The following is a 22,797-nucleotide window of genomic DNA, read 5'->3' as shown; positions in this document are numbered from 1 at the left end:
AATGCTCGCGCCCCCAGGGCAGGCCGCCCTGAGCGGTTTAAGCGAATGTGTGAAGTTTCCTTCTTTAAAGACGATTTATGAACACATCAGGTTGTATGTGTAATAAAATCACTGGTACGAACTGGAGGTATTTGTGGGGGTAACAAAGCAAGTGTAGGCAGGGAATACAAGCCAGTTTCCAAAGTGCCCTGGGTAAGATGTCAGAGAATAAAATGTCCAGTTGTTCATACTGCTTTTAAAAAATAGGATTTGGGGTAAATTTCAAAGAAATCAGATAGGATTAAACAAATAGAGGTTTTAGGTAGTTGGTTGAGGTGGCCTGGTATGTTTTGTTGAGCTTTCCAGCAGCCAGAACAAAGACAGAAAAGCAGTAAGTTATAAAAATCACAGTGTTTGTAATCCTTTTTTTTTTTTTCCTGTTTAGGATCAGAGCTTTCCCTGGTACCGAGACCCAGAGAAAAACCTTTTCCTATGGATCTTCATAAAGGCAATGCTATGTGATATAAAAGACACATTATTCATTCTGACTTTCATGCTCCAGTTGAGAAAAGACAAGATGCAAGTTGTCTTGGTCTAAGATGGTGGGCAGGACCTTCTATTTCTTCAGCACAGAGACAGAGTTCGTGAAGGCAACTTAGCCCACATCCAGACAGCCCGTTTACCACTAGGAACGCAGGCAGGGGAACCCGGGCTCCACCTTTGTGCGGCCCCAGAGGAATGAAACTCACACAGACTCGGTCTGTTCCACCCGAGATGGAATGGGTCCTGCACCTTTCCTGCCATTGGGGACGTCGGGAGAGGCAGAGGTACACAGTTTGAGGCAATTCAGAAGAACGTGATTTTCTCACGGTGGAGTCACTGACCTTTTGCAAGTGACGCAAAGGGAATGGGCATTAATTACCTTTGCTGCAGTACCTCCTCTGTCTCGCTGCCAGCTCCCCGAGCCGGGCCACCGCGTCTCTCTGTGTTCGCCCGCCCTCAGTGCCTGGAGCACGGCCTTACACGGAACAGTACTTAATACATACTTAGGAATAAATCATCTACTTTCCTGAATCATGCTTCCATATAATTATCCATCCTGTGTACGTCTTACTAAGTGGTGATTTCTATTCATGGGCATCTTCTCTAGGGCTGGAATTCCAGAACATCGACACAATACAAAGACATGCCCACGGGCACCGCACGCATCTCACTGTGCTAGGCACACTAACGACATGACACTGCACTTAACCATTAGAAGCCTGTGATTCAGAGCACACGTAGGAAATCAACCTACAGAGGTGGGAACAGTCGTAACATCTCCAACGAATGTAAATCGGAAACATGTATCAATGTGTACCTGAGTCACCTGCCTTCCAGCAGGCCACACCCTATTCTGGCACTGTGAATTGGATTTCTTTCTACACTGCCTGCCCTCCTTGGAACTCTGCTGAACCGGCTTCGAAAGATTCAAACATCCTCAAAGGAAAAATATCTCCAGATGTCTTCAAATACAAGAACATCTGACAAAGGAGAGGAGAGATCAGATCAAAAGAATCTCCACACAGCCCTGACTCTGGCTGTCCTTCCACCGAACTTGGGACTTCCCCTCCCCAAAGCAAAGCCGCCCCCGGTTACCTACGTAGTAAGGGCATAAATGTCACTGGTCTCATCCTGGAGCAACCAGCCTTGGAAGACCAGGTTCTGTGGTTTCATCTGTAACTTCCAGAAATGAATTAACTACCTCCCTGCCTTTCCCCTCCCCATTTTTACTCTTCCTTCAATACCTGTTGGGTTAGTGCTAGGGGATTATTAAAGAGGTTTTTCGGACAAATAGGTAAATGAGGAAAACGACAATAGTGTTCTAGATTGGAAGTTTCTGTAAATCTTTCCACTTTCACTCAGTAAGCTATAGAGTTATATAAATTACTCTGGGCTCTACTGTTAGGTGGGTGATCCTATCAACAGGGACTAGAAGCCTCAGAAAAGGCTGATTGTATTTAACAAACAGCCCTGGAGGTGGTGGTCTGAATGAGCAGCTATCTGATCTAGAGCAGGCCTAAGGAGTCCAACTGGTCTTAGAAATAGTGAAGGTTTCCAGTTTCTACCACATTTCTTCCCTACCCCCTTAAAGTTTGAGAAAACTATTATTATATAACATTATACTGAAGTGTGGGGTTGGGAGGCATAAAATATGCCAACATGCCAGTCATGTTCTAGGTAAGAACCAGAGCAGTGGTAGGGTAGAAAGTGTCTAAGATTCTACTTTCTTTTAATGAGACACACCACGGGCATGCATCCTATTTAATCTGGGGAGGGCCTGGTAGTTCAGGAGAGTCAGACAAGAGCACCCAGAACACCTAAGAGGTAAGTGTAGGACTTTCGAGAAATGGTAAGAGGAACTGGATTACCTTAGCAGCAGACAAGGGGGTTTCGGTCTTCAGGTCCAGAAAAGGTCGGCATGGTGGGTGATCAGTTGCTTCTCATCTCTATGGAGGGCGAGGCATTAGTAACGTGGCTTCAGGGACAATACAGGGACTCACCCTAGCTGTGGGGATCGACGTGACACAAAAGCGTATAGTGCAACAGACTTCTCAAGGAAGCTGTAAAATCTCAATCTCCCTTTTATCTTCAAAACCAAGATGCATGTGGTGTCATCCTGACCAGACTCCTGAAAGTTCTACTCCAACAAGAAATCTGGGATCAAGTTGCATCCGGGCTCCCACGTGGAGGAAAACAGGAAACTTCCAGCATGTTGGGTCTGCTTGAAAACAACTCTCAGCTACATGGAGGGACCTTGAACGATGCTGGACTTGGCAGTCCCACGGCAGAGGCCTCGACATACCGAAGGAACCCAGACAGGACAGTCTTCTCCACTTTGCTAAGGGAGAAGTTGAGAGGAACAGACTGGTAAAGTTAGAGGCGGAGGTGAGAACACGAGGCGGACTCTTAGTTGATTTATATTCTCAAGTTTGTCTTGGGAATTACACTTCATAGCTAAGAAAAGACCGCTTCCAAGGGTGAGGGTGGGGAAAAATGGCTAACAGGGCACGTAGGAGGAGAAGAGGTCAACGTCAAAAAGTTTTCCTGAATTCATCAGTCTTTCCCTTAGGTGGGTTCTCGGGGGAATACGTGGATGGTGGGTGTGGCAGAAGCTTTTCTCTTGAATGAACTTCCCGATGTTTGGTGAGGACAGAACTCTTACTGAAACGTTTGCCACATTGGGCACAGCCGTAGGGCTTCTCTCCAGTATGTATCCTCCGATGCTCTCGAAATCTTGTACAGTTATTGAAACTCTTTTCACAGTCCACACATTTGTAGGGGTTCTCGCCAGTGTGCACCCTGCGGTGGGCACTGAAATGGGAGCTGTTGGTAAAGCTCTTCCCGCACTCTCCACACTGATAGGGCTTCTCTCCAGTGTGGGTTCTTTGATGTATGATAAGACTCGAGCTCTGACTAAAGCATTTTCCACATTCCCCACACCTGTAGGGTTTCTCCCCAGTGTGGATTCTCTGGTGGGCACCAAAGTTGGAGGAGTCATTAAAGCTTTTCCCACAGTCAAGACATTTAAAAGGTTTTTCTCCGGTGTGGATTCTTTGATGTCTGATTAGGCTCCTGCTTCTACCAAAGCACTTCCCACAGACACTGCATTTATAAGGATGTTCCTTCTGGTGGGTCATCCGGCACATAAGACGAGCATTCCTTCCAAAGCTTTCTCCGTATTTGAGCAGTCGATAGGGTCTCTTCCCCACGAAAGGCCTCGGATGCACTACAGCTTTCCCTAAATCTCTCGGCTGAGACGTCAGCTTTCCCTGTCTGAAGCCTTGAAGGGTTTCCCACTGTCTTCCTGAGATGCATTCCCTTTTACGGTATTTACCTGGATCAGCGTTCTGGGAAATGACCCTTTTAGACTTTTCTATTAATGCCCTATGCTGCTCCAAGTCCTTATATATTACCTGGGTTGTATCCTCCTTGATACTACCTCCAATTTCAAAATCTGAAAGGAAAAAAAAAAGACGATAAAAATTCCAGACCAGTCCTGTATTATGTATTAACATAAACAACCCGCGACTCGTCTGCGTTAGGGTGCCTGCGTACTTCTCTGACCTCTCGGGTCCTGTTACCCTTCTCTGATTCATTATGCCTTATTTTCATTCAGCTCCACGAACAGCCAGTAATACCTAGTACAAAGCAGGCCTTTAGAAATGTTTTCTGAATGGCACTGAAATCCAAGCCGTTACTCCCCATCCAGGTCCTGAGTAATGGGGGACGAACTTAGCTTTCTCCCTGAAGTTCTACTCCTACTCACCCTGCTTTCAAAATTTCACATCTGCGCTAAAACACACCGTACCGATGTTGAGCAGATTCTAGTGATCACGTTCCAATTCCTTAATGGACTTCCACGTTCATCAATATCTGATCATATCCTACCCAAGGCTATTTCTTTCTTCTCCTCAAATTTCCTTGGCCCTGTTTTTTCCAGCTGTCTCACACACATACCTGGGTTCAACTTAACTCTCACCACTCCCCACTGGAATTACCTTTCCCTCACTCTCTCATCTATGTCCCATGCCCACTGCAAGGGGCATCCTGGATACCAGCTTTTCCAGGAGGTCTTTTGGACCGACAGGCTTTGGAATCACAGAGCTCTGGTTCTGATTCCATCCTGGTCACTTACTAACTGTGTGGTTTTTGGTGAACTTTTTATTATGGAAAATTCAAACATACAGAAAAGCAGAGGCTACAACAGTATGTAAAATGAGTTTCCACAAACCACTCAGCCCGCATTAGTGATGATCTCCTCATGGCCAATCTAGTTTCACCTCTATTCCCACCCACTTTCTGCTCCCTCTACCCAGATTATTTTGAATCCAATTCTCGACATTGTATTATTTCATCCAAGTTTGTTTGGTCCCCAAACCCTTGTTCTTAAGCATTTTGCTACGCTGCCTTGTTTCTACTTGCCAGTTTCCACATCCCTGTCCTTGCATACACTGAGCTGAAATTGCTGATATCCCTCTGCCCTCCAATCCCAAGTGGGGTGGCTGTGGCGTGGGTTGGGAGAGGAGAGCAGCCGTCAATCAGTCCATTAAGTTAAGTGAAAGCCCCAATAATGCCATCTTTCATTTAGCAGTTCTTCTGAAGTGTTCTCATTGGGTCCAACATGGTCCTGGGATTTGGAGGAAATCACAGCCTTGTGGTTGGCTCAGATAGAGTCTGACAATTTAGTGTCAGGTCTGCAGCTCAACTTAAAAAATGAGATTCACAAGGGATGGTACCAAAAGATTTTGTTTCCTGGAATCAAAACATGGGTTATAGAGAACTTAATGATTTCAGCCTTCAAACTAATTTCCCATATAAACACTAGCAGGAAGCATATGTATGCCTCTTCTCTAGTGTTTGTTTTGAGTGAGCAGAGTGCTGGAAGGAAAACAGTAAGAGGTAAGGACAGAAAGATAAGATGAGCTCAGACTGAGGATGGCTGTGGAACCTTAATACAAGACTGATGGGGAAACCTGGTCTGGAGACTTTTACAAAAGTCTAGGGAAGAGACAGAGAAAGGCTGAACCTTTCTCACCACAGGTAGCAGCTGTGGTAACTAAAGAGGGGACAGATGGAAGTTCTACCACAGTTGGGAAAAAAGCAGTCTCTGCTTGGATGTAAATAATGAGAGAGAAAGCATCAAAAGTGCCTCTGAAGTTTTAAGTCTGGATGTGGGAGGACACAGGGAAGAGCCAAGGTATGGGAAAGAAGACAGTGATTTTAGTTTTAACAATTTTAAGTCTGGGCTGCCGTGGGAACAGATGCCCACAGGGCGCCGGCAGTCCATGGGAAATGAGCAGGTGGGGCGGAGAACCAGAGTCAAGTCTCTCTCTCATTTTGCCCCTGCCTGTCCTTTTCCTCATGCATGTCACGAAGGACTGAGACGTTTGTGTCTTGAGCCTATGGACACACCTCCTTCCTCTGACTTTTTTCTCATGTATAATTGCAAGTTCTTCTTCCCCACGGAATTTGCAGGCGCTATGAAACACTGACCCATACAGACAAAATCCGAGGCTGAGGTCTCAAAGACTGCATCACTAGAATGCCAGGTCCCTCCTTGAATGAAGCGCCATGAGAAAGAGGCTTTGATTTACTCATTGCTAGATCCCCTGTTCCTCACATAGCACAGGGCCCCTCAAATGCCTGTTTAATGAACAGACTGATGAGCAATATGCCCAGAGTTACTGATTCTTGAGTAAATCACACTTCCCCCTCGATAGTCCTTACCACTTGGTCTTTGCAGTAGACCCGGAGGCCCCTGGAATTCTGACTCTTGCACAATTTCCTCCTCACTCATTCTCTCGCTGCCGGAATCTTCTATTATCGCCTCTTGCAAGGCCTCCTCAGGCTCCCAGCCTGTCGATTCCTGGGGTTCAATCTCAACATCCTCTCCTTCTTGCCCTGAGGGTGATGGGACTTCTTCTGGAGTGGTGGTGGAAGGAGCGGAGGCCCGAGCGTTTATCAGGGCATCCATCTCCTTGTAGAATGCGCAGGACTCCAGCACGTGACCATTTTTCACTTTGCGGTAGCTCTTCTGGAGGCTTTTGAACTTGGTCCGGCACTGTTCCGGGGTCCGGAGGAAGCCACACTCCCGAAGCTGTTCCGCCACGGCCCCATACAGCTTGCTTTTCCGATGACAGGCTTGGAGAGCTTCGTAAAACCGAGTCTCACGGAGGATATCAAGAAAAGTCTTGGTTTCCTCGTACCCCCAGTGCACACCTGCCATGGAAGGAAAAAATACAAAGACATAAGAAAAAACGTCTGCAGCCTCGAAACATGAGGGGTAAAAGAAAACAGATCCCCTTCATGGTGGCAACAGGAACTATGATACGCCGGGGGAGAAGATGTGCAAAAAATGAGAGGGTCTATATAAAAAAATCTATAATTTACTGAAAGACATAAATGAACTAGAAAAAATGGAGAGACACTATGTTTCTGGATAGAAAGACTCAAGTTGTACAGATATCAACTCTCAAATGAATCTATAAAGTTAACATCCTGATAGGATTTTTAAACTCAAATTGTTAAACTGATCTCAAAGTTTATTTGGTAGAGTAAGAACGTAGTCCCTCAGATCTGCCATTGTTATGGCGATTAACCAAGGATTCAGCGGTCTTTTTAAAATGGTTAAAACTAGGGACACCTGGGTGCCTCAGTTGGTTAAAGTATCTGCCTTCGGCTCAGGTCCTGGGATTGAGCCCCGCATCGGACTGCCTGCTCAGTAGAGAGCCTGCTTCTCCCTCTCCCTGCTGCTCTGCCTACTTGTGCTCTCTGTCAAATAAATTAATAAAATCTTTAAAAAAACAAAAAAACCAAAAAACCCAAAATGGTTAAAACTAACAGACTAGGACACTCTTTTAACCAGTCTTCCTTAAAGAGCAGAACTACATCCAGAGTCATTTTTGAGATCACTGAGTCCTCTACTGTGAGAGATGAAATGACTTGCAAGATGAACAGATGTTCTGCTTCTATGGCAGAATCAAACTTTTCAGGACATGTCTGCATACAGTTTGTTAAACTATGCTTTATGTGTGTTTTGTAAGTAGGAAGAAGTCACTTCTATGCTCGGTCTTACCCCACGCTCTCCTCCACGGTTAGCCCTGCATTCCCGCACTTGGAACTGCCCTCCTGTCTACGGATTTCCAGACTGGGGAACACCTGTACATGCACGATGCATCTTCCCCATGTTTTCCTGAGCTGTCTCTTTTGAATAGATGCAGTCATGAGTGCACCCCAGCTCTCCTAGCCTGATTTATTTTTCCACTCTAAGAACTTACCATCTTTTTTAAAAAAGATTTTATTTATTTGCTTGAGAGAGAGGGAGGAAGCACAAGTGGGGGGCAGAGGTAGAGGGAGAAGCAGGCTCCCCACTGAGCAAGGAGCCCAATGTGGAGATCAATCCCAGGACCCTGAGATCATGATCTGAGCCAAAGGCAGACACTAACTGATGGAGCCACCCAGGCACCCCTAGAACTTGCCATCTTTTCATAAGGTGGAGTGGAGAAACTTTCCTAAAAATAGTAATACCTGGCAATGTCTCACTGCATTTCACCAGAATAAAGTCTCTCATTTTGCCTTGCCTATCCTTTTTTTATGCATATTATGAAGAACTGAGATGTTTAACATCTGCAGAATGCCTTCCCCAATTTTTATCTATTACCTCATTTAACACTAACAATCCTGGAATCCTCAGTCGCGTTTTACTGATGAAAAAACTGAAGCTCAAAGTATTTACAGGATGGGTCTACTGTCACCCAGTTGTTAACTGCCAGGTTAGTTCTGCGCATCCCTAATTTCAACACAAGCTTTCATTTATATCGTATGCAGTGTATCTTTTTCTGTCTTTTAATTTCAAAGTCTCTGTGTCATATACTTAAATATGTATCTCTTGTAAGCAATATTTCATTGTTTTCTTTAAATGACTGATAGTCTTTTAAGTTTGTAACTAATGACATATTTGGATGTATGTCTACCATCTTACTTTTTTTTCCCATTGGACTCATCTACTTTGCGTTCCTTTTTCTCTCCTTTCTTGTCTTCTTCTACAATTTTGTTTTTAAAGATTTATTTAAGAGAGAAAGAGAGAGACAGAGTACAAGCAGGGGGAGAGACAGAGGGAGAAGCAGGCTCCCCACTGAGCTGGGAGTCCAATGTGGGACACCATCCCAGGACCTGGAGATCGTGACCCGAGCCAAAGGCGGACGCTTAACCATCTGAGCCACCATCTGAGCCACCCAGGTGCCCCTACAATTTTTTACTTTCGTTATATATTCTTTTACTGGTTATCCTAGACAGTATAACAATGTATCTTTGCCTTATTACAATCTGACACAACAGGCTGCTTTATACCAATCCTCAGATGTGGGCTCTCCAGAGTCCTTTGACTCTATTTACCTTCCTTCCACAGGCTGCAAATATTCAAATCCATGCTGTGCTCTAGCCTGAGAAAGAACCTTCACGGCCATTACTCAGACTGCACCAGGGGCAGCAGCAAACACCCGAGAGTACGTTCAGTGGTTAGTGGCAAGGCGCTCACGACAGCACTCCCCAGGTTTGGCGGCCTCTGGTCTACTTAGTCCTTTTACCACAAGCCCCTATCATCCATTTTCATACCCGAAGCAAAGAGCACAATTCTTACCACTCAGGTTCTGAAACAAGACAGGGGCACCACGAATCTCAGACTTCCGGATAAATTCAATGCCCATTTCATCACCATCAGATTCTTCTGCGGCGTCTTCCTCCTCCACCAAACTGATCTGTTCTTTAGCACTGATATCAACTCTCTTTAGTCTGGGGAGAGAGAGAATCTCCTTTGGCTTATCAGCAGATGAAGCATGGGCTGCAGGGTTCAACAGAGCGTCCATGTCCTCAAAGAAGGCACAGGGTTCCAGCACGTGGCCATTTCTCACCTTCCGATAGCTCTTCTGGAGGCTTTTGAACTTGGTCCGACACTGTTCTGGCGTTCGGAGGAAGCCACACTCACGCAGCCACTCGGCCACAGCCCCGTACACCTGGCTGTTTCGGGGACAAGCCTGCAGTGTCTCATAAAAGCGAGACTCCTTGAGAATGGCGAGGAAAGTCTTCGTTTCCTCATAGCTCCAATGCACGCCTGCTATCTTCTCATCGTCTAAACCCCAGTGCTGCTGCTCAGCCCACATTCTCCCCACACTGCGCACCGGGATCTGAGCAGCACGAACCGGCTTCTCCTTGACGTGGTGGCTGCGTAGAATAATATTCCTTTTGTTCGAAGAGTGTAGACCTAAGGTCCATGGCTCCTTTCTTTGCTCCAACCGGGCAATCTTGTTAGACACAGACATGGTACTTCCTACGGAAGAGAAACACATTTCATGCGAAACCAGAGGTCAGAGCTGCGTGCCCTCATCTGCTGCCCTCCTGGACGCTCGTTTACACCTATCCTTGAAAGGTCTTGTCCAATACCTCTCTCTTCTAGAGCCTTCCTCAACCATGACAGAGCACAGCACAGGCATTCTTACTACCTCTGGTATCGTTACAGTTATCCTTACACCTCTCTTCTTTGGCACCATCATCTACTAAACTTACGTTATCATGTTAGTTCTCAGGTATATACCACTTCTTTCTCTGGCTAGTTCTTAAGGGAAGACCTTTAAGGGTAAGATACATTCTATTACCTTTGATTCCCTCTCAGCGTCTAACATTGTATTGGGTTCAGCATCTGCTGTAACCAGTATTTGTTACTTATAGAACCAAGTGTGCTTGTATTTGGTCCCCACATACTCCCACCCCCACCCCAACACATGTGCGTGTGCACACTGGGGCTAGGAGAGATACGTCAAGAATTTGGGGATACACGTGGCAAGGTTAATAGGAAAGAGACGAAGGACAGGGAAGCACATGGATAGTCTGTTGCCTCACAGCGCTGTGGAGATCAACATGTCTTACATGTGAACCCTGACCCCACTAAACCCTGCTTTACTTTTGGACCAGGGGGAAATTTCTTAATCTCTGAGCTTTGGTTGCCTAAGGAATGCTGGCCTCTATTCACAGAAATGCCAGGAATATTAAATAAATGATCGTCTGTAAAGTATCCAATGCTCAACAGGTATGTAATAAAATTTGGTTTTCTTCTCTAGATAACACACACACAGAAACTTCACAGAATTGTCAAGAGAAGGAGCATCACATCAAATCCTTTCTGAAAGAACCCTGGGGATGGAGATTTGTTCTTTATTTTTACATGAGCGAGGAAAGTGTAGGGTTAATGAAAGCTCGAATATCTATAAGGACCAGGCAGGCAGTGCAAATGAGTGAGAAACGCAGCAGTTCAGCATGAACTCCTGGGTTCAGCTCTGGCCAATCACTGCTATGTGAGGAGGTGGGCCCATGGTGTCTGACGTTTGATTTTTCAAGAGATACAGGATATCCAGATTTACAAACTAATAGTAAATTAAAATGCTGTGCAAGGCCAAAATATGTGTATAGACTAGATTCAGCCCATAAGCCATCAGTTTACAACCTATGATAAAGGACTGGGGCAGGTGTCTCTGGACCTGGGTCTTTCTACATGTCATCACAGTCGACCCTTGAACAAAGTGGGGCATAAGGAAACCAACCCTGCACAGCTGAAGATCCGTGTATAACTTCTGACTCCCCCAAAACTTAACTACTAATAGCCTACTGTTGACCGGAAGCCTTACCAACAACATGGTCGATTAACATGTATTTCGTGTGTTATATATATCACATACTGTATGCCCATAATAAAATAAGTTAGAGAAAAGAAAATTAAGAAAATCATAAGGAAGAGAAAATATATTCACATTTCTGTACGTATTTACTGAAAAAAAATCCATGTAGAAGTGGACCTACGCAGTTCAAACTGTCTTGTTCAAGGGTTGACTGCATGTGTGAAGGTGCTGGGCTAAATCTGAATTCTCCAGGGATGATCCCATCCCACCAGGGGCACACCTGACTCAGGACTCTCACGCAGCACACTCCTGGGTCCAGATGCCGTGGGAGCTGAGGTCGCGCCAGGAAGGGCCTGCACGTGCAAACCTAGGCAGACAGCGGGGATGCCCGCTGCTCTGGGGTGACCGCCTTGCTACCACTGTGTCATTGGTGCCACTCTACACTGGTCATTGATTTCAGCTGCTTTAATTGCTTTCTAATTATAAATAATCGTTGGTGTATCTTTATTTGCTGAGTCTGGCATGGCCCATTTTATCATCTCTATACTTTATATGTAGTGTTGTCCAACAGAACTTTCTGGGATGACGGCAATGTTCTATAACTGTGCTGTCCAATACAGCTATCAAATATCCTGACGGTGGCTACAGTCACTGAGGAACTGAATTTTTTTTTTTTAAGATTTTATTTATTTATTTGACAGACCCAGCGAGAGAGGGAACACAAGCAGGGGGAGTGGGAGAGGGAGAAGCAGGCTCTCCACTGAGCAGGGAGCCCGATGCGGGGCTTGATCCCAGGACCCTGGGATCATGACCTGAGCCGAGGGCAGACGCTTAACAACTGAGCCACCCAGGCACCCAGAACTGAATTTTTAACTTTATTTAATTGTATAAATTTAAATTGCCCTGTGTGTCTAGTGGCTACCCTACTACCACATGTTTACAGCCTCTCTAGTGTGAGTTTGTACACATTTTAGGCCTGTAATTTTATTAAAAAGTAGTCTTTGACTTTTAGCTTACGTATGAACGAACTTACGCCCACTCCTAATGCAGATGACAAATCTTTCAGAAGTCTGCTTGTAAAGTGATACATCAGTGGTTATGTGTGCCTGTGAATCTGTGCTATTTAAATCATTCACAACACACTACCAAGGTTATTGTATTGAAATTACTTTCTTCCTTCCATCTGTAGGATTTCCATCCATCCAACAATTATTTGCTGGCCACCCACCCATGGGTCCAGCTGTGTGCAAAGTGTTGGGTTACTGCAGTTAAATAAGAACAAATCATACAAAGACCTTGTGACTTCACGGAGCTTTTAGTCTAGTAGGTACATATGTGTAAGCTTATATTTAAGTGGTATGAACATGACAGTCGTATATAACACCTCACCAATGTTTTCATCCCTAAGTGAGAAGAACACGTATATATTTTAAACTGGAAGAGAGGAAGGAGTGAGGAAGAGAGCATGGACAAGTGATTACTAGGTCTGGTGAGCTGGCCACAGAAACGACTAGACAACCCATGAGGTCCTTTAGGTGGTGACACTTACAGCTATTGTATCATCAGTAGAAATAAAGATATCAAAAATCCCCAAATCTTTTATGTGAAAAGGGAAAGAATCCTTACCCAGGGAGACCATGTTCCCAACACTCTCTTTCCTAATATCCCGGTACAGGTCTCTGTGAGCGGGAATCTGATGTACGCTCTTTTTGTAGGAAAAACCTCTCGCCATGTGGACATCTTTCACTGGTCCCTGTAACAACACTAACAGCAATGACTACCAAGATAACCACATGGGTCTTCAAAGGATGAATGATCATGGAGGAAACACAGAAGGGCCCCAAAGAAGAATTAAAATCAGGGAGCCAAGTGTGTATGATGTGCCAAATGAAGAAGATATTATAAAGAATCATAAGAGGGATGATTCAGCAAGGAGTCTCATTAGTCAGACGGCTGGGTCCAGTCTTCCCTGCAAAAGGAGTCAGGGGGGAACAGTCTCTTGGAGGGAGTATAAAAGTTTGAGGACAGTGAAGGCACAGGAAATCCTTGGGACTGAATACCCTAGGAAGGCAGAGAGAAGATTTACAATGTACCTGAGACACAATAGGTAGTCGTGTGGTGGTTACTTCCTGATCCACGCTGTTCCATTCATTAGCAGGGGCGGGAACCCAGGGAGAAGGCAGAGCTGTAAGAAGAGAAAGAAACAATCAGGGCTCTGGGCTCTGGATCTTTAATTCATGCAGCTTCTCCTTTTAAGAAATGAGCATGCATAAAAAAAAAAACCCAGCAAATATAAATTGATCATTTCATCAATGATTTCAGAACAATGCCCGAAACCATGGTACCCTGAAACAGGGCTCACAAACGTGAATGCTTGCAGGGAGTTAGCAGGCAAAGTGCATCATGAAGGGGGCCAGGTAAGGAATGGGGGAACTGGAGAGCACATACACCACTGAAAGGGTATATTGCCAATGCCCACTTCCACTTAATGCTTCATTGTGAGACAATGGGCCTGCTATCATTAGAGCTTCTGATATTTTCAGGAGAAGCCAGAAATCTGGACTTTTGCATAAAATCTTAAAAATCTTAAACCTTGAGAACTAAAAACGAACAAATGAATAAAACTCCCAAACCAAAAACCCTTTGTAGGTAAAACACAAGTCTGACTTGGCATGTGAGTTATCAGTTCGCAATCTCTAGGATGAGTTCATCAACGCTTTAATATGCTAAAGAAGTTAGCACACGTAGATACATAGTCCTGGAAACGACAGGCAAATACAGTACACTTCCTCAAAAGGTAGGAGGAAGATATATACACGTATATATGGCACAGTCTGTGGTCTAACTTCTACTCTGGAACCCTCTATCTAGGGAAAACTTCCAGAATGAATATTACTGTGATCAAGAATTCAAGAGCTTGTTCCACCACTTTCTAAAGAAGCAACCTGAATCACTTCCGTGGAAACATATTACAGATATTCCCTGCTTTTCGAAAGTTCCTGTTATGCCACTTTGTTTTTACAAAAGGCATACATTAGTACCTATTTTCGCTAACTAAAAGAAATCCAAAAAAAGGATTTTCACGCTTACAAAAAACGGTGAAAAGCGCAGATACTGTTCAGTGTCTGTTTCTCAGCAAGCTGTTACAGAAGCAGTGTGCTCCTGAGCAGGGAGAATGGCACACCACAGTGGCACTGTCCCGCTAAGCACCTCAACAGAACACACTTTTCCACGTTGTGAATCCCTGGATGGCAAATCCAGAAACACCATACATTTATTGGAGTAAGCTTATCAGCCAAAGTAACTGAGAGCATGTGATCCAGGGGAACTCTGAAATCCAGAAAACATTAATATTTGCAATGAATTCTATCACAATATGAATTTCAGGAAAGATAAGGAGGTTGGGTACATAGTAGTGAATCCTGCCACTTGGTGAGGGGTTGTGTAAAATCTGTCTGAGATTGGAAGTTTAAAAATAATTGTGCCATTATGGGAGAAAGGGAACTAACATTTATTGACCACCATATGTGCTGGTCCCTTTACGCTGCCTCCTTTAACCAACACTAACAACCTTATTATTTTCCTTTTACAAATGACAGAATGGAAAGTTTGAGAAGTAACCTAACCAAGGCCACACAGATAATGGATGGCAGAGCTAGGTTTTGTGTCCGGGCTGTCTGTCTCTAAGGCCTAATCGCTTAACCTCTGTGCGTTAATGCTCCTTTCCATATTACTTGCCTAAGGACAGACAGACAGAGGTACAGAGACAGGAAGATATAAACCCAAGCCTTCTGCTGTAGGTCCAGTGATCATCCCATCCCTCTCTCTCAGCCTGACACCAGACTGCGGGGATGAAGAGATAACAGTGGACGGGGAAAGACAGGGTGTTCGATTTCCTCTTACATGACTTACTAATGTCCAGGGCAGCTAGGAAGCCTGTGCTCCCTCCTCTGTGAAATCTTATTGTTTACCACTTTCATATGCTACTTCTGTGATGCTTCACTTGTGAGCCAATTTTTTAAAGTAAATATCTTGGGGTACCTGGGTGGCTCACTTGGTTGAGCGTCTGCCTTTGGCGCAGGTCATGATCCCAGGGTCCGGGGATGGAGCCCCGCATCGGGCTCCCTGCTTAATGAGGAGTTTGCTTCTCCCTCTCACTCTCCCTCTGTGTTTTCTCTCTCTCTCTCTCTCAAGTAAATAAATAAAATCTTAAAAAATATATAAAGTAAATATCTTGTTTCTCTTTCCAAACAGTTTTTAAAGTTGTTTATAGTCAGCCAAGAACACAGACACATGCACACATGGCAGGACTGAAAAAACACAAGCTGGTTATGGAATGGGAGATTCTTAAATTTCACGGCATGACCTTGAGGCCAGTCCGGGCAAACTAAGTTTTCCCAGAGTCCATCTTCCCAGATGCCTTTTACTTATGCTGCACATATTCCCAACTCTTGAAGCAAATGAACACTTGCTCCCCAAATATTCCATTTATTTTCAAATACGTATTGAGGGGATCTTACTGTGAGCAAGTCATGGAGTTAGGGTTACAAAATACTTGTGCAATTGTCTCTGCACTGGGAATGCTCTGAGTTCTTACCATTCCTGGGTAAAGGCCAATGCTCTCTCTTTCGGTTCAGCTGCTCCTCATGTCCTGAGTGGAGGCTTCCAGCTTCCTCCAGAGACACCACCCTGGGTTGAGTCTCCACCTGCTCTGGCTGAAAGTCCGTTACCTCCCATGCTGCTCCCAGTGGGACCTGCTTCTCTGAGGGCACAGGACTGCTAACCTGGGAAATAAAGCCAATGCCATAATGGAAAGAGGGAGGAAAACAGGGCCCGATGAAGACCAAACTTCCCCCAGAAAGATATCAGAGAAGGACAGGAGATATGAGAAGGAATGAAAATTTCACTCCATGCCAAGTGGAGTCTCCAAGGGCATTGGGTAAATAGTACTGTCCAGAAGTCTAGGGATAAGGGAACAGGAGAGTGCTCTTCATTAGTATACAGAGGGGGGAAAATCTATCAGGAGTAAAATACACAGCCTCCTTAGTATTAGAATAGATACTGAGTCCTCACATCTCTTAGGTTCAGAGAGCAGCAAAATAAATTCACTAGTGAACTGAAAATATAAAATTAATTTCCACATGTACTGTCTATCCCTGACCAACACAGCAGCCTGCTGATAGTCAAATCTTTATACGAATGCAAATCCCGTGCAAGGTGAAACTGCAAATCTTGCAAATCTTGCAGGATTTCATGAGGTTAATGAAAGGGCTGTTGAAAACAACTAGAAGACCATGAAATGCCACTGACGGACGAAGATCTGGTGGTTAAACTAGAGAACAGTGACAAGGATGATGGCATGAGGGCACCTCAGAAGATACACATTAGAATATTAAAGGACTAGAGAGGGCCCTGGGATAACTGATGAAGTTTGTGCTTTCTTTCTTTGCAAAAATAGCCCTCTTTAGAATCAGGCTGCAAGAGTCCAACCCGGCAAAGCATAATGCATTGTTCTCTCATATAATTTTTGGGAAACATTATGCCAAAGACGTGAACAAATACGTCGATGCATAATGTTTAACTTCATTTGCAAAATACTATTTCAAGCAAGATTTTTTTTTTCCTATTTAATATGCAATTCCGATCCTCTTTTAAGTTGATTCACTTTAAAGGTCTCTCATTAGTACCATTTCTCCCTCCATAATAAGCCCTATCTGCAAGGCATGCCTGTCTCCCCCGCCCCCCGCCGCCCCCACCTTACCCATCTCCTTCTTTCTAAATACAACAATTTGGAAAATCCTCTCTCACCTGCTGTCTTAGTCTTCCAGTCTCTTTCTCCAAATGTATTACCAGGGCCACCGCCTCCTCTCCACTTTCCGGACACTGCTTCTGTGCCCACGCCTGAATCTTCTTCGGTAAAATGGTGAGAAACTGTTCAATCACCAGCAGCTCAAGGATCTGCTCCTTGGAACGCATTTCTGGCTTCAGCCACCGGCAGCAAAGTTCCCAGAGTTTACTGAAAGCTTCATGGGGTCCAGTCACATCCTCGTAACAGAATTGCCTGAAGCATTTGCGAAAGGTCTCGGACTCAGAGCTCTCCGATCCTTCCAGAGTGGGTTCCGCTGCCCACTCGGGGTCCTTTTCCACCTTCATTATTAAGCATTCCTCAACCTCCAGGGGAGCGTCGATCTGAGGGTCCAGGGATACAGCCATGCTCCAACCCGGGGGTCAAACTCACGTCTAGCTCAAAGTAGACTCATAAACCTCCGAGAGCTCCCTGCTTAATGATTTTGGAAGTGTGGGAGGGCAGGGAAGTGGAAAACGGCAGTGTCAGCAGGCACAGGGTACTCCGGGCTCATTAATCAAATCTATCCTAGGCGCTGGAAAAGGAGAATTTGTACCCTAAGGTCCCAAACCCGGGCTCTTCTCCAAACAAGATGTGGTTTTCCAGGGCGCATCTCTTTTAGTGCAATGTCCGAAGGAGCAAGGCCAGGGAACCGGGAGAAAATCAGGGGGGACAGAAGGAGGGGTGGGCGGGGGCGGACGTCGGGCCGGGAGGGGGCTGGGCTCCGGGGAGGCGAGGCCCCGGGTGGGTGGGGCCGGATGTGCAGGCCCCGCCCGGCCGGGGGTTTGGGGTTCCGGGTGCGAGGCTCGGCCTGGGAGGCGCGCCCAGGCCGCTGCGGGTGGCCTGTGGGGCCGGCGGTGTCCGAGGCCAGCGCCGGGCTCTTCTGGGCCCAAGGCGGTCCCGGCCGTCCTCAGGAAACCTCCGCACGCCGAGGAAAGGCCGCGAGGCGGTTCCGCCCCTGAGAGGAGAGAAGCCGCGGGGACCCAGCGAGGCCTCGCACAGGGCGGCTGTCGGCCCCGCGCGCGCGGCCTGTCCCGCTCCGCCCGCGGACTGCGCGGGGGGTGCTGGGAGCCGCGGCCACGCATGCGCCGCCCGCGACCGCGCGCCGCGGGGTCCGGGAGGCTTCCTCGCGGGCGAGGGGCTGGGGAAGAGGGCTGCGTGGTGGACTCTCGCGAGACGCGCAGCGCAGCGACTCGCCGCTGAGGGACTTTAGGAGTGAGGAGGGGCGCGGAGAAGCTTCGCGGGGCGGAGGGACACAGTCGGAGGCCGAGCAGACATTTTGCGGGAGAAGATGGAACAGTGTGGAAAAGGAGAGTGGGAGGCTTCCCTCAGCCGTGGAGTCTGGGAGGCGGGGAGACGTCTCTGAGGTGAAGGACACTACTGGGGAGGCGGCGCAAAGGCCTTTCTGTAGCGGAAAAGGCAGTGGGAGCGGGGACTCCTTTGCCTGGCGGAGGGGTCTGTCGCAGAGGTGTGGACATCTCCGGGGCATCCTCTGAGGGCGGCGACTGTCGCGGACTGCTGCCCTCGCGGAGGGGTTCGGGCCCCGGTGTCTTCCTGTGGGAGCACCTGGGCGACCCCGTCCCGTCCCTTAGGGGGGCGCGGGGCCGCCCCATCCGTCCCTCAGGTGAGAGAGCACCTGGGGCGGCGCGGGTGTGCCCTGTTGGTTACCTCCTGTGGGGGAGCACCTGGGGCGGTCCCACCCAGGCCCCCAGGGGCGGCGCGGGGGCGCCTTGTCTGACCCCCGGTGTGGGAGCACCTGGGGCAGCCCCGTCCAGGTCCCCAGGGAAGGCGCGAGGGCGCCCCAGCTGTTCCCCACCCTCCCCTCCTCCGTGGGAGCACTTGTGCTTGGCTCCATCCCGTACTCCAGGGCGGGCGAGGGGACGCCCCGTCGTCTGGGGGTCCTGCTGCCCTAGCTCTGGGGAAGTTGATGTGGCAGAACGTGAACCAGGGGGGTCTGGGCCCAGAGTCCCCGCTCCTCCCTCGCCACCCGCCACGGTGGTTGCTTGGAGGAGCTGTCCTTGCCTCCCGACTTCTGTGAAACTCAGAGCGATGCCTGCCCGCCCGCCCACCCACCCCTTTATTGATGAGGTGCCAGGCAGTGTTTTAGGCACTTAGCATACATCAGTGGGCAAAACAAAAATCCCCGTTCTAGGAGTAGGTGGCCTATTAGAAAAGAAAGCTTAGTGACTTCTTTCTCAGCAGAAGTCTTCGATAAAACTCAATCTACAAATTCTAGCTGCCCAGAAGCTAGGAGTGTCGTTTATGTGACAGGCATTAGGTGAGGGAGGGTCAGAGAGAATCTGTGGGGCACCCAATGTATGCCAGGGCTTGTCTTGCACAGTTTACTTTTCCTTCTCTTTAGTATTTTTTGAGCATCTATTTTGTGCCAGGTGTGATGATAGGTGGTGAGCAAAAGTGGGATCCGTGCCACTTGCACTTCCAAGTCTGCTGGGAGGGGCAGGCATTAATCAAATAATCAAATAAGCTAAGGTACAATTGTAACTCCCACAGGTACTCCCCAGAAGAGGAACGTGGTGGGAGGATCTACGTATATTAGAGGGATTTGACCTAGTCAGGAGGTCTGGGTAGGTTTCTTTAAGAAGTATTGCTAAGGATGAGATCCCAAGGAGGAGTAAGAGCTGGTTAGGCAATGTCTAGTCCTCACAGAAGTCCTGTAAAGCAGATATGGTTGCCTCCACTTTACAGTTGAGAACATTGAGATCTCAGTGAGGTGATGTAACCACCCAGGGTAACTTCAGGTTAATGGCAACTCGGGATTCAGATTCAGATAAGAAAAGGGTCTTTTATGTGCTCATTGGGCCATTTGGTGGTTTTAGGAGAGGCCGGCGTCACAAGCAGCTCAGGGACGGGAGAGTACAGGTCACAAACTCACAAGCCTGCAGAGCTCAGGCAGGTAACATAAATGAGTGAAGTAGGCAGAGTATAAGACAGTAGGGAATGGTGGGGACTGCAGCAAGCTGGAGGCCACATTTTCTGCCTAAATGAAACAGCCAGGTGGAATTCAAACACTTGGCAAATACATCTATTTGTTTCCCCCACCAGAATACTAGCTCAATGAAGCAGGACTTTTTTTTTTTTTTTTTTTTTTAAGCCACATGTGCCGGGTGCTTACAGCAGTACTTCACTGAGTAGGCACTCAACCCCATCTGCTGCCCATAGCCTCTGAGCAGTTCTTGCCATGTGTGCACAGTTTCACAGATTTTGAAGCACTTTTACATTCCTTTTCTCGTTTTATCCCTCACTCTCTCTTTTGGCTCCTCATTTGCTTCTGACATGGCTATTGCAGTGAAAAGTCCTTAATGTCCCCCCCCCCCCAAATATTTAGGTGTGTCTTTCTTTTGTACCTCTCCACCCTCTTCATATTTTAGCTCCTCTCCATCCTAATGTGCTTGGCATTATATCTTGGTTTCGTCTACTTATCTAGCCCATTTATATTTAAACAGTGTCTTTTTGTTTTGCTTTTGTTCTGATTTAGAGCTTTAGTGTATTGACTTTGGGCCCACCATCACAATCACTTCCCACACTCAGCCTCAGTTCCTGCAATTCTAGGCTGCCCCAGCCGCTTCTTGTCAGGTGGTGCATGAAAAGTTTCGTTTCTTAGAAACTGTTTTCCTGAAACATCTCGCTCCTCAAGAAAGTGATCATCCATAGACATCTGAACTTCCTATTCCATCACATGCACTTCCAAAAGACAAAATCTCACCTGCATGGGAAAGTTATAGCCTAACCTCCTCAAGTTCCTCTTGGAGCAGAGGGTACTGGGGCATGTTCATTATCTCTCAGATGTAGGATCATAAGATCTTTAGGAGTAGTTTGTTGTTTTTTGTTTTGTTTTTGTTTGGTGGCCTCTCAGTAACACACACCAGTATTTTTTTTTTTTTTTTTTAAGTAGGCTCCATTGTCAGTGTGGAGCCCAGTGTGAGGCTTGAATTCACCACTGTGAGATGAAGATCTGAGCTGAGATCAAGAGTCTGAGGCTTAACCGACTGAGCCACCCAGGTGCCCCATCAAATACAAAGAAGTAGAATTAACTCTCATGTTCTCCTCTTCCAGTTTTAACAATTAGCAACTCATGGCCAATTTTATCCTCCCTATATCTCTACCCACTCCCCAATCCTGGATATTTTGAAGCAAATCCCAGACATCACATTTATTCATTTGTAACTATCAGAAGGTATTGCTAAAAGACAGGGACTCTTGTTTTAAACATAACTTCAATACCATCAAAAGCTTCCTGTTAGCATCAAGAATTCCTTGATACCATCTTTTAAAAACAGTTATTTTTTTGAAAGGTGGTTTGCAAAGAAGAAAGGGTCATAGATGCTGGATGGTAAAAAGAACAGATGTCCTCCACATTTTCTAATTAGGTGTTTACATTTATTTTGGGGTGAAAATGTTGGTGACTTGAGAACAGAAGATCAGATTGTGGAAAAAATAGTGAATCAATAGAGGTCAATAAAATCCAAAGTATGAGGCAGATCATACTACTTGGAGACTTCTTGGAGGGGTGGTTATTTTCTTAAGACTCTGTCCTCTGAGTTGACCCAAATCCAGAGCCACTGTCTTCAAATGATCCCCAGCGGAATGTTCACACAGCCTTTCCTTGGTAGTATATCTATCTGATATCACATTTGTCGTTGTACAAGCTGCCGTAGAGTGACTTTTTCCACGCCATTCCTCTGTCCATGGTGCCGATCCACAAGCCCTTTGGCCGGCAACCACGGGTTATAGCTTGCTTTAAATACCATTGGCCAAAAGTAAGGTTACCACAAAAGTAAACATTAACTATACATTAAATAGATCCAAGAAGTGCTATCTATGCCTATGCTACGTTAAAAAAAAATCCAAGCTAGAGAATTTCCTAGTAATGCCAGTTACTTCTCATTTCTTTAATGCCCTGAAAATTTTATCCATTTCTTTAAAAATTGAAAAGTGGACATGAAAAGGTTGAGTATATTGGTGTGCCTATTGTGGACACAGTATTTTCAAATATGATTTATTAACCAAGCCATAACTAGGTGAAATAGTTTTCCTTTTCACAAATTAAAAATCACCTCTCCCACTGGTTAATTAATGACGGTCAGATCAGCTGACAGAATAACAACTGTTAAAATGTTCCAGTTCCTTTCACTCCACTGAGCAATACAATAATGAAAAAATTTCAACTATATATGAATATTTAGTAGTCAACAATTTTTTCTGTATATCTATGAGGCACCATGCTAGGCACTAGTGGGATAAGTATAAGACATAATCCTTTTACTCAAAGTATTAAGAGTAAAATGGGGAAAATCAGTCATAGAATTGTCATATATTGGATACAGTGTCCTTCATCTCTTATTACAGTCTTTAGTTTAAAATCTAGTTTGTCTGGGGCGCCTGGGTGGCTCAGTTGGTTAAGTGTCTGCCTTCAGCTCAGGTCATGATCCCAGGGTCCTGGGATCAAGCCCCACATCGGGCTCCCTGCTCAGCGGGGAGTCTGCTTGTCCCTCTGCCCCTCCCATATTTTGTTCTCTCTCTCAAATAAATAAATAAAATCTCTAAAAAATAGAATAAAAAGAAAATCTAGTTTGTCTGATACGAGGATGGCTACTCCAGCTTTCTTTTAATGTTCATTAGCATGATAAATGGTTCTCCACCCCCTCACTTTCAATCTGGAGTTGTCTTTGGGTCTGAAATGAGTCTCTTGTAAGCAGCATATTGATGGGTCTTGTTTTTTATCCATTCTGATACCCTATGTCT

At 46.0% G+C, this 22,797-nt stretch overlaps 1 protein-coding gene across 2 annotated transcripts; it reads right to left on the bottom strand.

Moving 5' to 3' along the window:
- Positions 1 to 398: 398 nt before the first annotated feature.
- ZKSCAN2 (zinc finger with KRAB and SCAN domains 2) lies at positions 399 to 17,707 on the bottom strand. Of its 2 annotated transcripts, XR_004676298.1 has the most exons (8): positions 16,998 to 17,707; positions 15,787 to 15,973; positions 13,283 to 13,374; positions 12,816 to 12,942; positions 9,161 to 9,847; positions 6,250 to 6,741; positions 2,391 to 3,976; positions 399 to 863 (listed from the first exon to the last, which is right to left on the bottom strand). XR_004676298.1 is itself a non-coding variant. In XM_034989042.1 (7 exons), the coding sequence occupies exons 1-7, from the start codon at positions 17,400 to 17,402 to the stop codon at positions 3,054 to 3,056; spliced, it is 2,913 nt and encodes a 970-aa protein (XP_034844933.1). In that variant the 5' UTR covers positions 17,403 to 17,707; the 3' UTR covers positions 399 to 3,053. The 2 variants fall into 2 exon arrangements, 1 of the variants encoding a protein (XP_034844933.1); XM_034989042.1 differs by having other exon boundaries at positions 399 to 3,976.
- Positions 17,708 to 22,797: the final 5,090 nt, after the last annotated feature.

Source organism: Mirounga leonina, unplaced genomic scaffold (assembly GCF_011800145.1).
Source record: "Mirounga leonina isolate KUSES-001 unplaced genomic scaffold, KU_Mleo_1.0 Mir_454, whole genome shotgun sequence".
Taxonomy (NCBI): domain Eukaryota; kingdom Metazoa; phylum Chordata; class Mammalia; order Carnivora; family Phocidae; genus Mirounga; species Mirounga leonina.
Note: the sequence above shows the minus strand (reverse complement) of the source record. Positions and strands in the feature narration are given on the sequence as shown.

Bases quoted from the DNA above. Each gene is read 5' to 3' on its own strand.
- ZKSCAN2 (XM_034989042.1), bottom strand. From the start codon at position 17,402: ATGGCTGTATCCCTGGACCCTCAGATCGACGCTCCCCTGGAGGTTGAG. The intron at 15,974-16,997 runs GTGAGAGAGGAT...TTTATTTCCCAG, and splicing joins CTGGAAGACTAAGACAGCAG to GTTAGCAGTCCTGTGCCCTC. The intron at 9,848-12,815 runs GTAAGGATTCTT...TCTCTTCCGTAG, and splicing joins TGGGAACATGGTCTCCCTGG to GAAGTACCATGTCTGTGTCT.